This window comes from Lutzomyia longipalpis, chromosome 1, assembly GCF_024334085.1.
Source record: "Lutzomyia longipalpis isolate SR_M1_2022 chromosome 1, ASM2433408v1".
Lineage (NCBI taxonomy): Eukaryota > Metazoa > Arthropoda > Insecta > Diptera > Psychodidae > Lutzomyia > Lutzomyia longipalpis.
In genome coordinates, this window is record NC_074707.1 from 12,386,170 (window position 1) to 12,403,343 (window position 17,174).

The 17,174-nt window shown below is 30.3% G+C and overlaps 1 protein-coding gene across 7 annotated transcripts in view; it reads right to left on the minus strand.

Annotated features, from left to right (window-relative positions):
- Positions 1–5,529: 5,529 nt before the first annotated feature.
- The window catches only part of LOC129788414 (mushroom body large-type Kenyon cell-specific protein 1), a 52,814-nt gene continuing 41,169 nt past the window's right edge, over positions 5,530–17,174 (minus strand). For all 7 annotated transcript variants that reach the window (XM_055824465.1, XM_055824512.1, XM_055824474.1 and 4 more), the window contains exon 8: positions 5,530–14,912. In XM_055824465.1, coding sequence (XP_055680440.1) covers positions 12,479–14,912 — 2,434 coding nt within the window. In that variant the 3' untranslated portion in view covers positions 5,530–12,478. The remainder of the gene's footprint in view (positions 14,913–17,174) is intronic.

Sequence of the window (17,174 nt, forward strand, 5' to 3'; positions counted from 1 at the left end):
TAATTGTATTATAAGCTATGCATTTCTACACCGTTGGTTCGATTGCGATGAAATTTGGTACAGAGGCTCCTTATATCAGGCAGTTTTTACCAACGACATTAATTTTCGCCCCAGAGCCCCCCTTCGTAGCGCCCCCATATAAAATTCATGCATTTTTGACTTCTTTTTGAAATTGGCGCCCTTTTTGGTACATTTTGTTGAAGAGAAAATGAAATGGATGCAATTCACCGCTATCTGTCTCCCTCACACATTTAGTTTTTCGCAATTTTCTCGCGTTTTTCCCCTTGTACTAAATTGTAGTACCGACTGAATTTTGCGCTTTTTCAACGGAGATGGCGCGTTCAGAATAATTTTGAATAAAAAGACCGTTGAGAGTAGGGGAGACCGGGGTTAAAAATCGAAATATATAGCTCATTTCTTTAGGAAATTTACTGCCCTATAACTCTTTCTCAGATCATTTTGTTCTATCTAGTTAGGAAATATGATATTTTAGGCTTTTTCCAAACCCTTAAGTGACTTTATTAGCCCCGCCCTCCCCTAAACATAATAAAATCATTGACCGATGAAAGAAAAACGCATGTTCTTGATCCAATTCATGGTCGTTTTGCATAACAAGTGGCTTTTGTTGGCCTGTGGTGTATTACTAGTAAGCGTCGTCGAGCATGAATTTTTTAAGTGAATATAATCATATTTAAGCTGATATTGTTTATAGTTAATTAAAAAATAAAACGATTTTCATTTTTTCAATTTATTGAAAAAAACTCAATTTATTTTTAAGTCTGTCTGAGAAATTACTAGGCAGAAAAGGAGTTCATTCGTTTCTGTTGGGAAAATACCTTATTCAGGGAAATAATTGGGATACGTGTAATAATAATTGGAGAGAATCAAAAGAGAATAAGAAATCGCATAAAAGAATTAATATTTTCCATGGACATCAGCTGAAAAAAGCAGGTATGTACAGATTTGCCAAAACTCATAAACGAAATAATTAATGCGACATAATTTTTGAGAAAATCTTTGATAGCTCAATTGTTATTAATTAAGTCTCTTCTTCTCTTTCTTTAATCATTCAATTTTTGATTCCCTCAAGATAAAGCTTATTCTAAAAAACGAATAAGCTCCTTTGTTCTATATTACTTTGAATTAAATGTAAAGAGTTACTACATATGTAAGTTAATATTCTTCCATATCCTTAAGAAATTGGCAATTTGACAAAAAAAAACAGATCAAAAGAAATAGGTGAGAGAAGAGCAAAGATATGAATGAGAGCCACCACATGGATATTTATGAATAATGCATGAATTATCTCAAGTTTTAGTGAGTTTTATCCACAATATCGCTGATAATGTAACCAATTTCGTCTTATGGAGTTTACATGAATGGAATTTAAATTTGCTGGATTTTGCATATTTTTGCACAGCGTACGCGGGGACCTCAAGGAAAAATGAAAAATTGCTATACGCCAAGAGGCATATTATTCGTACATATTCAAGTGCATAAAAAAAGAGGTGAAATAACGCGTATATATGTGAAAATATACAAGTAAACAGTAATTTTCGATACATATACAGTACACTTTAATTTATTTAAATTACACGTTTCTGGATAAATTTTACATGCTTGTCGTCTTCCGTCTGTGGATGGAAATAGCCAGTAGGAAAAAAAGAGAGGTATTGGACGCATTTCAGTTTTTCATGATTGCCCCAGCTCGTCAGGTCTTGGTGCAGGTTAGTGTCTTCCTCTTTCGATGTTATATATACCTTCTTCGTAGCAGCTAAACAACAACAAAAAATGTGAAATTCCGACGAATTCAGGAGGTCGTACGAGAAAACACGCGCAGATGATCACCATGCAGATCAATCTCAATGAATTATCGCAACACCTCAAGAGGAAATTAACGTTTCAGCTTGAGGTTGACATGAAATTAAATTGGTGCAGCAGTTTGAGCGCGTCTCATAGTCAAGTCATGATGCGTTGACGAAAAATGCTAAATTCCACAACTGATGAGAATTTTTTTCCTATTGACCTTACCTGTTTTTTTTTTAGTTTGTAAAATGTAGTGATACAAAAAAATTAAATAAAATATTTTTGAATATGAAATCTTAATATAAACTTCACATAAAACGATAAAAAATTAATAAAACGAAATTTCTCCATTTATCATAAAACGAAAATTTGGAAAAAATCAAAATTAGAACTTTACACAAAAGACCGAAAGATATTTTCAATTTCTTTTTATTTGATACAGTATAATAAATACTGGTTATTCCAAATTCACATTATAAATATATTACAATATGTTTTTTTTGTTTTAATGTTTAATAATTTATTTATCTTATAAGATTTGTTTTTCATATCTTTTATATTTATTTTTTTTCTATAATTTCTTTCTCATATCAAGACATTGTATTACATGTTTTTTAATGTAATATTATTCTATTTTTTTCTTCCTATGTTTTTTTTTTTTACATTAGCTGTTTTTTTTCTGGAAGAAACCATTCGTCAAATGTTTATAACAATCCCACTAAGCAATGTTCTTATACATTTTTTTTGAATATCTTTTAGTTGATTTTTTTTCTTTAAATTTCCCTTCCGTTCTCCTGTTTTTTTTTTATCTCTTTTTTTTGAAAATACAAAAAGGGGAAAACAATTTTAAAATATCGGCCGTTTTTATGTTAAACAATTTCATTATGTATAATATATTACAATTTTTTTTAGCAATTACATAAATACTTTGATTTCTTTTCCTTACTCTCATTTCAATATTTTTTTAGTGAAAGTTTTGAGTACAAAAATAGGGGTAATTTTACAATAATTTCATTACATATCTTTTTTTTTACTTGACTTTTCATCAAACAGGTCATTTTCATCCGTTTTTTTGCTGAAAGAAAATTAATATTTTATGCTTCTTAATTTGAACAAAAAGGTAGAAGGTTTTCGGAACAAAATCTTACTAAAAAGTCATTTTTATGTTATGAAGTAAAGCCAAAAAAAAATGCTGTCCAGTTCCATCTTAATAATATCTACGACTAAATTTTACTCCGAAGCATACCACAGACATTGAGTTCTTATATTTTTTTTCCATTATAAATTGTAAAGATGATTGGCCGATTTAAAGCAAGAAATGTTGAAAATCAGTGTACCGAACCCCCAGAATTTTCAATTCTTTGCATAATTTCTCTTCTCAAATAGATTATTTTATCTATTTTTTTTTACTGTCCATAATGCAATGTTTTTTATACCTCTTTTTAACACATACTGTGTGAAAAATCACGTCAATTTCATTTCTTAAATGTTGGTTCCTAAATATGTATATTTAAATATGTAAATTTTTTAATATTTTTTTTTTCTTACAATATATCTAATAACAATCCACGATTTTTTCACTTTCATATTAAATATATGTGACACTTAAAGGCAAATATAGTCACCATATAGATATTTTTTTTTATGTATACACTATTTATAATGATATTTATGCAGATGTTTCCCCATAAAATCATTATAATTACCCAAAATAAAAATTTTCCTAACAAAATAATGTCTTTTTTTTCATCTAAATTAAAGAAAAAGTCTTTAATTTCATGGAATGGCCCTGGATTTTAAGAATGGAAAATTCACAAAACAATTACATAAAATTATTTTTTTTACACATTGTGAACTTTGTCCGTTTTTTGTTTCTTTCATACAAAAAGAAAGAAAAGTTCGGGTGAAAATTGAATTGGAAAATGCCGAAAGGTTATATTCTTTCTCTCGTGTTTTTTTTGGTCCCAACTATAGGTAATAAATTGTGTTACTTTTTCTACTTAAGTTTTTCTCATGTAGTTTTTTTTTTAAAGATTTTGTGGTTTTGAATTTAATACCTTTCGCAAAAAATAGAAAAGAAATTTGATAAGTTTTGACGATATGATAAAACTATTTGTTTTTTTTTTCAAAAATAAATGGAGAAATATCGTTTGTTTTTTTTTTCAAAATCACCCTCTTTTTGTTTTATATGTGGCTGTTGAATGTCCTAAAATTATTGGCTTTCTTAACAATTGCATTATGTGTTTAGATTGTTATTGAATGATGTTTTCTTTCTCAAAACTATTGTTTAATTTTGTATTTCCTTTACTAAATGTCATAAAATTTAATATTTTCCAAATTCAGAATGCAACACAAATCTTTTAATTTATTGATTTTTAGCTTTTCAGGTAAAGAAAACAAAGTAATATTTTTTTCTAATAATTTAATTTTTTATCTAATTTTTGTGTTCTTTTAAAAAGGAAGAATTGATATCAATAAAAAAAATGTTTTGCTTTAGTTTCATTTGAATAAGAATAATTTCTGAGATGGCATTGAGAATTTGGAAATATTTTCTTGCTGTTGCTGTAGTTGTTGGTGGGTTTGTATTGTTATAAAACTATTGCTGAATGATGAACTTGCTTTTCCTTCACAGTTTTCTTTATTTCCTTTTTTTTGTATATTAACCAGTTTTTTTTTTGCTGTTTTGTCCTTAAAAAGATTAGTAATATTATAAAAACAATCAGCTGATGTGAAATTTTTTAATGCAAAGGTTACAATAAAATCTTAAAAACTTTTGCAATTATTTTGTGTATGAGTGAATGATTTTCATGATGGATTTTTTTGCGTTTATTTAATCTGCTGCTTTCTGTTGTAATTATAATAATTTACTTATCCTTTTTGTTTGCTTTCATTAAAATATTACAGAGCTATTTTTAAATAACTATTGTTTGGTTTGGTTTTTTTTTATTTTACTTCAACATTTGTGTGGGGGTGTATGAAAAACATAAATTGTATGATAATTTCTGAGGGGGATGACTGTATGGGTGGGTGATTTAAAAATGGGAAAAATGTGTGTTGAAATTCATTTTAAACCTGCTATTGTAATTTATTTTATTGTGAGTTTTGTAACATTTAATAATTATTCTGAGTGTTTTTTCTGCTATGTAGTCATAATGCTGGATGCAATAAAAAGTCCAAAAGTGATCTTCAAAACGTGCGCGAGTTAGATTTTTTTCTCTCAGTGCTATTGGGGCACATTTAAAAATTTCGTTTCTATCACTTTCTGGACTCTTATATTGCTTAGATTATTTTTAGAGTTTACTATTTTAAATTTTATTGTGGAAATTCACGGAAGGAAATTCTGTTTTATTGCTCATCAATCTTTCGTATTTACCTCATTCCGTAACATTTTTTTTCGGAATCTTCGCAATATCAAGACAGAAATTTCCTTAACCGTAAACTTTTTTTTTCTGTATCCTGTTATCGGCTATTGTGTTAGTTATTTTATGGAAAAAACGATTAAAAAATGTTTGTGTGAGTGATAAATTTAATAAAACTGATAAAGATTGAAAAACTTAAAAAAAGAAACAACAATATACATACAGTTGATGCTTAAAATGTAAAAAAAAATCTATGTATAATGATATATTCGCATTCAGTAAACGCACTGTAAATTTTCACCTTTCTACTCTTTCGCTTTACTTCCTTTGGAAAAAAAAATTCAAACGAAAAGGAAACACAACATAAAGGAAAATGTACTTTTATTAACTGATTTCTCATGTAAATGTCTTTTTTTTTCATTCTATATCCATCGCTTTTTTTTTCATCTTATTATAAAAATTTGTCACCTGTATAAATATTCATAACATTATCATCCATTCTTATTTCCTTCTTTTTTTTGTAATATTTAATATACATACATCATGTACATAAAGTGATTGCATGTATGTATATATGTATAATATATAAAAACTCAATAGAGCCAATTACACTGTAATGCCTTCATTTTTTTTACCTATCGACCTGAAAAACTTCTTTAATATTTCTCTCTTTCTTCCGCTTAATCACTCTTTCTCTACTTAATGTAAAAAAAAAATTAAGCAATAAAAGACAATAAAAGTTTTAATTTTTAATTATCTATCATTTAATTTTCTCCTATATACACTATATTAAAAAATATTCATCTTAAAGAAAGTTGATTTTCTTCCGTTTCATTATACATCATCGCGCTATATGTTTTTTTCTGCTTAACCATTCTTTTAATATTAAATTATTTTTATACTACAGATAGTAATCATACTAAAACTTTTTTTTTTACTTTTTTGTTATTTCAATACACAATTATTTCATTCACTTTCACTATTTCATTGCTCAATGCCAACAATAAAGAATGCAAAATAGTTGTTTTTTTCATCTTTCATTAAAATTTATTTTAGCTATAAAAAAAAGTCATTAGAAAAGAAAATTTTATCATTTTCACATTTATAATTAATTACAGAGGTTCTGTGGCATTTTTTTAAAGATATTTTTCATTATTAAATTTTATTTTCACAAAATAAAACAATATATTTGTTTTTACTATTAAGGAATACATTATTGATATCAATAGAGTGTAGAAGGAAAAGTTTTCAAAAATAAAAACAACATTGAAAAATGGAATGAGCAGAATTGAAGAGAAAATAAAATATCCAAAAAATGAAAATATTTGTGTAGTATGTACAATGCTATTTTTTATATCATTTGCCGTAATAGAGATTTTGGACCACGGGTTAGCTTCTTTTTTTTTCTCTTAAATTTTGATACGTTCGATCTTGGATAGAATTTAACTTGTATATGAAAGTGTCCTGCTATGTTTTTTTGGGTGATATCGCTAAATTAGACACATTTTATCAAGTGTTTCTTACAATTTGTTTTTTATACGTTTATGTAAATTGAAATTTAAATATTCTTATTAAATTTCTCAATACATAAGATATTACATGTATCACATAGAGCACATATTTATAAAAATAGAAATACATTTCGGACAGTTTCAATATTCTTACACAGTAATCTCTTCTACAATTATGCCCAAAAAAGCCTTATTTTTGTATGACGGTGGTCACATATAGCTTTTCCTCAACCATAGGGAATAAACAAATTTCCAAAAATTTTCATAGAAATCAAATATTCAATTTTTTTTGGCTAAAAAATATCACAATTCCAAAATGCACTGAAAAATGCTTTATCACAATTTTGAAAAATAAAAATATCACGCCAATTGGTTTGAATTTGGAAAGAATTGAAAAAGTGTGGGAACAATGGAAAATTTTGGTAATTTTCGAATTTCCAAAAATTCTCCTAATTCAAAATGTCCCACAAATTTTCTTGTTCGACTAATGTGTATATCACAAGAATATATAATAAAATTTTGAATTTTCTTTTTCAATTTTAATTGCCATGTGATCACTGTCATTGACAATTTTTTTCTTCTTTAATTTTTAATACATCTTTTTGTTCTATTAAAACAATTGCTACCAAAGAAAAACATGTCCTAGTTCACGATTTAGTTCTATAAATAGTTAAACACTGTTTTCAGCTAAAATGTGTTTTTTCTTTTGTTGTTGTATAATTTTGAGTGTAAAAGATGATCGGTTTGATGATTTTTCTTAAATGTTTTTTTTCTTCTTTTGAAACCGCAATATTTTAAGACGTTTAGTTTGTGTTCAGATCTAACAATCCATTCTACGGAGAGATTTATTAGTTTACTAATAAAATTTTTTAAGTAGGTAATGGAGGTTCTTTTCTTCTTTAAACGTTTTACTAAAAAAAATCCGATTTACTAGATAGCCAAATATATTTCTTTTTACATTTTAGTATACACTTTGTTTATTTTTTTGTCAAGTTTTATTTTTCTTAAAATTCCAAAATGCACAGAAGTTGTTGTGTTTAAGGCGAATAGACCTTTTCTTACTTATTTGGAAAATCTTTTTTTCAGGGGGAGTGGGGGTGTACTGCGTTTGTTTTTCTAATATGGTAATCTGGCACACGGAATATCGTATTTGTTGGAAAAAACACTGCAAAATGTGTGGAATTTATTGTGAAGCAATGTTCAAGTTAAATTCTGCTTATTGTGAATGAATTGCCTTAATTAATTTGTCTATAAAAAAATTCTGTGAAAATGTTAGCTGAGGGTTTTTGATGAATTAAATTGTTTTTGAAATATCCTTTGTGGGGAAAATGAGATTTAATTTTCTGAAAATAGAAGCATTTGGAAATTTTCTTTTTATATGAATTTTTAAAATTGTAGACAATTTTCTTTACACATATAGTAGAGCTGAACGACATTTTCCTCATTCTCTATTCATGGCATGAGGCTATTTCTTTTTTTTTTTTTTACAAATCTTTTCACATCTATCAATTGCTACTGCATTTTTTGTAATCCTGGTTTTCTTGTTCTGTTTGCTTTTTAATGTGTAATTATTTTTTATGAATAATAATTAAAATTTTACGGGCTATTGTAAAGTGGAATTTACTATTTTTATTGATATTCTGTTTAATACAAGTTCTGTTTTTTCACTCTTTTAAAAACTTTCCTTTAACGTAATTATTGTAGTATGATTAAATTGTACTTTTTGTGATTTTTCTTTCTTTAAAAATTATTTTATTGATTTTAATCCTACGTACATTACTCTTTCTCTCAATGTCGTTCCGTGAAATATGTTTTTTTCTTTAAAATTTTATTTCTTTGTCATACTATGCAACAGTTTTTGTCAGCTCATTCAATTGTTTTTTTTAGCTATTTCAAAATATTCCTTTTTTGTAATTTTTTCCTGTGAAATGCATTTTTTTTTGTATGAAAGAATCGCGTGTGTTTCGTTATCCTTTTAAATTAATAATATTTAATTATTTCACCAGCTAAAAATTGAAAACTTTCATTTTATTTTGCTATTTTTTTCTGTGATTTACTTCTTGTAATGTGTTTTGTTATTTAAGATTAAAATTATTTATGTTTAAGTATGAACTGTGTTTTGACTATGAGTCATAGCAAATCTCAATATCATTATGGAGAAACACAAAGTTTATGTGTATGCAATGTTGTGTATGTGGTTCTATTACTATTGTTTCCTTTATATTGTTTAACAAAAATTGTGTATTATGTGTGGTGCTATGTGGAACCTTGGCATGGGAGCCAAGTTTCTTTCCGGTTCTATTTCAGTGTTTTTTTGTTGTTGTCTGTTGAATATGTTTGGTTTCGGTTTAACAATCGACTGTCGGCGTAGATTTATCTGAGGGAGGGTTGTGGTTTGTAGTTTGCAGCTTCTTCACATGATCTTGAAATCTTGTATGTGTTTTTATTTCTTCCTTCTCATCTGTAACTATAACAATTCTGTGGCAAAATTTTTGTTTGTTATTTCCTTTGATTTCTTTTAGGTTTTTACTTTCTTTTCTTCTTTTTTTTTTCTTTAGAAATATTAGCAATTTACCGATAAAAAAGATTTTGGGGTACCATTCCAGTATTTTATTTATATTTTCATTTCTATCTTTCCAAAATTAAGCTTTAAGGAAAAAAACGAACGGAATATAAAATTTTGCAATTTTATTTATAAAATTTCATTTGAAAGAAATTATTAGAAGTATAACAGCAAAAGTAAAATGAAAGAAAATCTTTCTGAGAGAATCGTATGCTTTTTTTGGGTTTTCTTCGCTCTGGTGTCACAGTTATCTGATATGTTTACAATTTTAGTGCCAGGGTATCTAAAAGCGCAATTAAAAAAAAAACAAAAACAGAAAATTATAATTGTAATCATATTTGAAGAGAAAAAATAATCAATTCTGGATATAAATTGATAAAACAAACGTAATATAGGAAAAAATAAATATAAATTCAATTTCTTTTTAAAAGAAGAAGACCTCTCTTTATAATAAAGAATTCAATTGCACTAATTATATCAACTGGACCTATAAATTTGATAAAAATTTGTTTCATCTTTTTTGTGATTTCTTTTCATCATTTTTTTAATAGTCAATCTTATTTCTCTCCGAATATAAAACACATACCCCAAAGGTGATTTTGTTGTTTACTTTTGTTTTTTTTGGGTTTTGATTTCCTTTAAAAAATCTGTCACTTCATTTTTTAAAGTATATTTTTCTAACTTACAACTGCTAATATTTTTTTCATCTTTCACTTATTTAATAAATGTAAATAGAATAATTATGTCTTCCCTATTATTTCATTTTTCATTTTTCTTTTTAAATATTTTCTTTTAACGAATATGTTAGCGTTAAATCGTTCTAATTGCACTTTAATTTTCTTTTTTTTGTTTTTAAACTAAAAAATTTTTATTGTTATGATTTTTTCTCAATACATAAAATTTTGTTGTTTTGTTTCCTTTCTTCTTTTTTCATATTTTATATGTTCTTTTTTTCTTCATTTTAAATATATATAAGAAACTTTAGAAAAACCGTTTGATGTTACTCTTTTTTTTCTCCTATTCTTCTGTTTTGAAATTTTTCTTTTTTTTTTGAATGAATATAGAAAACTTTTTTGTGTCTGATAGAAATATTATATAGCAAAAATATTTTCAAAAATATATCGGTATGTTTCTAAACATAAAAAATATGAAAGAAATTTGTGATAATAGATAAAATTTTGAAGTCTTTTATTTCATCAGACATTTTTTTCTTTTAAAACTTCTTCAAACGTCTGTGCCTAAACAGTTTTGCCCATTTATCTTTTTTGCTTAAACTCTTTATCATTTTTTATTCATCTTCTTTTTTTTGAGAAAATATACATCAAAATTTTGGATTAAAAATCACAGATAGTGTATAATATTTTTATAAATTTTCTTCCCGCTAATCTATTTTCCAAGATTTTTTTGACACTCCATCTTTTATGTTTTCATCAAAATATCATCCATTGAATGTGTTGTTCTAAAATTTTGGGAGATTATTCTCCCCCATTTTTTTTTCTTCCTTTTACTTTGAATGTAAAATTGTGATAGGGTTATGCAATAAGATAAAGATAGAAGAGTAATTTTTTCCGCATTTTACATTCAACACGAATATAGCAAAATTTATAATTTTGTGTTCAAAATGTATATTACCAGTAGTGATAAATGAATATTTTTTTTATTTGTTGGTTGGTTGTTTTTTCATCTTTTTTTTCCTTTCATTAATAAAATTGTTTATGTATACATATAATTTTAAGATTTTGATTTTTTACACTAAATATTTAATAAAAATATTTTTGAGGTATACGCGACGTGAAGACACACACATATATTTTAAATGTATGGATAGTAAAGTGTAAGTTGTCTTTTTTTTTGATAATTTTTTAATTTAGTGTTTAAAATAGTAAATGCGATTTTCCTTGACAATTTTTTAGTGATCATTTTTTTGCTAAATATTCCATGACTTTTATGCGAACATTTATAATTTTTCTTTTAGATATTATTTTCTTACAATCAGTTTTTTTCTTTCACTTTTTTCGTGACTTTTTTTTTTTGCTAAATATGGTTTCAACATCAAATGTGTATTTTTTTGCATAAATATAGTAAACGTCAAACATATAAATGTGTATATTGGAATGCATTGATTACGTTTAATATGTAATATACTTTAATTTCTTGTTTTTTTTTTGATAAATTTTGAACACCAAATTTTTATTTTATATTTTTATTTTTATATTTTATCATTTTTTTCTTTAAATTTTAGTCCTCGAGTAGTAAATTTTGTTTACCAGACGTTCAGGTTTCCGAGAATTCCTAAAATAATATATATTCTTATCATTTACTGCTTTGCAGTTCCTTTTTTTCTCAATAAAACAAATGTTGTCGAATGAAAAACATGCGAGTGTCTTGAGATCGCATAACTAATTACATGGCCAAATGTTGCAAAAATACTAGAAAGTCTACTTTCTTAATAATTTCCTTAAAAATTAAATAAAATCACATAAATACACATAAAATGTATTGTATATAATATAAAAAAAAGATCTCATGATTGGGATTTTCACACAAAAAAGTTGTGACGAGAAAACAATGTTGCACGTTTCCTAGGAAAAAAAATCTATCCTTGCATAGAAGTTACACTCAATCCTTGGGAGATGTCTTGAAGTTAAAAGTTTTTGCTTAATCCGTTTTATTTGGAATATGGAGTGTTTGGTTGTGACATTAAATGTTTGTCATGAGATTGGCAAAATCTACCCTCCTCTTGTGATTATGTTTGATTCAACGCTGAATCTTATAAGGTTTATTTGTCGGCTTATACTCCTCATATTTTTTTTATTGTTTTGTTACTGATGGTTTCGCTTTAGTTTGATTTCTTAATATTTTTGTTTGTTTCCTTTCTATCTTAAAGATTTTTCTTTGATTTTATATAGGTTTCTTTTAAAATCTTTCTTCTTTCTTTTTCTCCAGAAGGGGCCTATGTGTCGATTGTCAGAACGAAAGAAAATATATGTTACTATAAATATAAAATATTCCTCTTAAGTCAACACTTGTACGTCTTATCAGCTAACGTATACGAAAATATATACCTATATATGTGAATAATGTTCTTACGATTAATTTCTTGTTTTCTGTTTCTTTCAAGTTTTTTTTTCATTTATTTTCTTTTTAGCTTATTATTGTGAATTTCTGAGTCACACCGAAGAATGTAAAGATGCTGATTAAATACACTGAATGCAAGGGTTTCGTCCCTGGGAGTGATCCTACGAGCTGTCCTCATTCTCAGATGACATTATCTTTAGTTTATCATCCGTCGACGTTGTACTACCATTGTGGTCTTCGGTTGAACTCCGTCGCAGCGACAGCCCTTCTCGCAGTTTCAACAAATTATCAACAGACTCTTTAGATATATCGGAGAATATGGAGGAATGGTCTTTATCCTGAATTGAACTACCGGGACCACTCATGAGTTGCAGAGGGCTCTTCCGTTCCTTCTTGATGTCGTGCGGAAATGCAGCGGGGCTCGCACTTCGTTTCGTCGACCCACCACCCTCATCGCTCATGGATGTACTTGGTAAACTATTTTTCACTAAATGATCTAATAGGGCTCCGTGTGACATCTCACTGGGCTTCCGATCCAAGCTGTGACGTATAATACCATCCAAGAAGGAGCCATTGGCATTGGCACCATCGTAGAGACTTTCGGCCAATTCACGCGCCGTCTTGGGTACATTGCCCGCAGCTGCTGCTGTTGTAAGGACATTTTTGGAGCTGATACTGGGTGTCGAAGAACTACTGGCCGTAACAGATCCGCTAACATTTTGGTGTCGCACAGATTGCTCCTGTATTCTTTGTATAATGTGTGATGCATAAAAATTGTCAGCTGCATTCGGTGGGAATGATGAGGGACCAGGAGACCGTGTGAAGTCCATTGGGAGACCACTAAAGCTAGATGGATGTGGCCAAAAGAGCTGTGAGGTATATTGAAACTGGGCGGCCATGGCTGGATCCATAAATGGCATTTTCAGCCCATTCGGTGATCCAGTGAATGGTGGTGTCTTCAGGGGTGGCTTTGTTGTTGGAAGGACTTTACTCTTGTCGACACCACTTCGCATACTTGATGCACTTGGAATGTCTGAAGACTTTGTATTTGACGTGGAACCACTGCTAAGTGTGCGATCGTCAAGTGGCTGTGGTTTGGGTTCGCGCTTCCGTGGACGCATAAGATGTCGCTCCTTGACTTTGTACTCAAGAGTGGAATGTGGCACACCGTAGTAGCTACCAGCCCGATGTACGGACATTTCGCCCCGCTGCACCGCTTTTACGGCCTCAACTAAACTATCGCGATCGTAGTTGCGATATTTGCCACGCTTTGGTCGGGTACCTTTTCCACCGGTTCCAGTTGCTGATTGCGCAGCAGCACTGTTAGCCATTAAATTGGCACCACCACCAAAGCGACTCATATCTCCACCTAGGCTCTTAATCACCGAAATACTCGGTCTCTTGTAGTGATCTGACGGGGAGCCTAGGTCGCTGTGATCGGTATGCTTGAGCAGGGGTGGTGGTGCAGGTGGTTCAACGGGCATGTGCTGTTGGAAATTCTTACTGATACTCTGCGCAATAACATCTCGCAGAGATAAGGTACCTTTGGCGGCCATTGGCGGTGACTGTGATTCGCTACTTTGGCGCACAAGCGGAGGCGAAATTCCGAGATGGCTCTGCTGTGGACTCCTTGAGTGGATTGGTGTGGTGGCAGCTGTTTGAGACTGAGGCGTGCTGTCTCCATTCTTGCCTATGCTGGTGATTGGCGTAGAGGAGCCGGCTACAGGTTTGAAGGACGGAATTTTCAATATCACAGCAGAGTCATCTACATTATCATTTGCACTGGCAGCACTTTGGATGGCCGACTCTGGTGGTTCGGTCTTTCCTGTGCGATTTAAGTAAGGACTTGTTGGCTGATGGGTTTGCGGCATTGGCAGATTTTGCATTAGTAGCCGTGGATCGGGAACCGGTGGTTTACCATTATTCAAATGATCACTGGTACCCTGACTCGTACTCTCCATTTGCTTCTTCAGCAACTCCTGCTGCTGCAGCATGAGTGTTCGCAGCAGTTCAGGTAGAACTGCAGCTGCAGCAGCACCATCCTCCGATTTCATCTGCATTAAACCTGGTAGTGCGCCCAGTCCACCGGTGAGTAGTAAACTCTGCAGTAGCATGTGCGGATCTAGCCAGGGTGCCGCAGGGAGGCCCATTTGTGGTGTTGTTGGCGCCTTATTCATCTCACTTGGCATTTCGGGATTTTTCGAACTCGATGCACCATCGTACATTTTTCCATACTTTTGCATCGTTGCCGCCGCCAAGGATTGTGTCTGTGACAAACGAAGAAGTTCCTCTTGTGTCGATGGCAGTGAACTCAGTGCTTTCTCCACCTCCTTCTCGTCCTCACCACCCGACAGATCCTTGTCTTCGTCCTCCAAATCTAGCACCGGACCCACCAGTGGGTGTATATTAGCCTCTCGTTTTTGTTCCATTGCCAACTTATAAACTTTATTCCGAAGTGTAGACCTCGGAATGCCATAGAGGACCGCAGCCCTCCTGGTGCCCAACTTACCGCTTAAGATATCCTGCAAAGCATTTTGCAATTCATCCTCTGTGTACGTTCGCCTACCTGCCACAGCAGACATTCGAGGTTTAGCTCTGTAACAAAGATAAATTAAAAGACGTTACGAGTCGTCAAAGCGATCATAGAAATAATTTCTTAACAAAATTTAAGGAATTGTTACCATTTTAGGACAAAAGGATTTTTCTTATGTACCAAAGGCATTAAAAATTTAATGATGACTTTGCTGAAGCTTTGTTAAAAAAAATGAGGTCAGATATAAGGATAACTTTGGAGATTTTTTTTATTCATGTAAATGTTAGCTTGCTTTTAATACAAAGAAATGTTTATGATAAAGAAAGCATTTTGTAAATAACAATTTATATTAGTCGTAAAATATAAAAGGGAAATCCCATTATTGGGATATTAAAGAAAAAAACAAATTATAGTTCTAACTGTGAGTAACAAGTTTAGCCTCGAAATTGCTTTTATCGCTCCAATACATAGCCTTCCTTTTGGAGAAGGTACGCTGCCCGACGGTCTTTAGCCGCTCGATGTTTCTTAAATAAATATTGTTTAATTTGATAAGGTTAATCAATCACATTCGATGTCGATTTATTCGTGCAAAATATGAGTTCATTGTACTGCATGGATTGTTATACCATAATGTAACATTGTCCTCTAGAATTAGCACAACAATTCCTACAAAAAGATGTATTTTCTATTTTTACTTAATTTATTGCAGTAAAGATTGTATTTCAATAACTATATTTTGTGCCCACAATGCCCAAGACATCCCACTAATATATAATGTCTATATTCGTAAAGATAAATGCTTTTTACCTACAAATACCTACATATCTGCTATATATTTTAGTGAAGATTTACAAATTGTGAGGTTTTGTGCGTTATATGATTTGCATTAAATAATTTGCAGGTACAGCTATATGTATATAAATTGTATTAACAAAATGCAAACAATTTAATTAGCTGAATTGGATTGTATTATTGCCTGTTGCTTCACGAAATGTATTTTGTGGGTATGTAGTGCAAACTACACACGGAATTCTCGGTAGTGTACCCCACTTTTGAGGGGAATGCTACACACTATGACCTTCTTGGCGCAGGCGCTTCGTTGCTTATTATATACTTTCTATGTAAAATTTTGAATTTTTCTTATACTTTTTTTTTCGGTCACCACTGAAAAATTTGCAGTTGATTGCATCCAATAAACTTTGCGATAAGATGGGGGAAAATACTACGAATTTCATGCACAGTTTTTTAATTAAAAGCATACACCTTCGGGTTAGGAAACGTGCAATATTTTTTCGATTCTTAAATGAATTATAGGTGTGATGAAGTTTACAAAAGTGGGTTACACTCATCCCTATGGCTAGGGCGCAAAAAAAAGCTCGCTCGCTCACTATATATGTGTGTGCATTTGCGAGGAAAAATCCCAAGGATAGTGGGTGGCGTTGTGGCTGACGCTACAAAGTTTTCTATAAAATTTTACTTGAGAGATTTGATTAAAAATAAACACACAAAAACTCATTTTGTTGGTAGAACTTTGTTGCAAAAGATAAAATGCAGAAGATTCCTCATTTATGCATTTTTTTTTGCATTGTATTATGCGCATTTTTCTTTGAGAGAGGCACATCATGGAAGGGAAATGAATACAAAAAAGAATCACAGCTAAAAAAGGCATAATATAAAATATATAATTTAAAAATCCTTTGCTAATTCCTCAAATATTTTATCTTGCTCATTTTTTTGAATATGCATGGCAGTTGTATATTATATTTCTTCTGTTGAAATTCACGTCTCGACACTGTTCTTTGAGGTTCGTTAACATTTCACATACAAATATTTGCACACATTTTTGTTGTAAGTAAAATGGGAATGATGACAAATTTCACGTCACCCCTAGAGTTCGAAGAGCGATAAGAATTGCGATATACATACGCTTTCATTGCTGAATGGGCTTTCTTACATTTTACTCAATGTTGTGAAGGAAAAAAAAAAGAGAAGCGAATGAATTTTATTATTGAAATACCCCACACACAAAAAAAAACGGTGCGTAATTCATTTTCTTGTAATATGTACTACAATTTTTGTTGAGCTGATTAGATGAAAGAATTCTTGCAAACTCATGAGAAATACAATTAAATGGGGGGAGAAGATTAATTTAAAGTGAATTATCAACGGGTATAGATGTTGCAATTTATTATAGCTATCATAAAGTAAATGGCGGCATGAAACTGTGAAAAGCATCTTAGTTTCTCGACTTTTCCAACATTAGAATTCATAGATCATTCCGCAAAAGGCTGTGACTCTGCGCAAAAGCTTATTCTTTTTTTTAT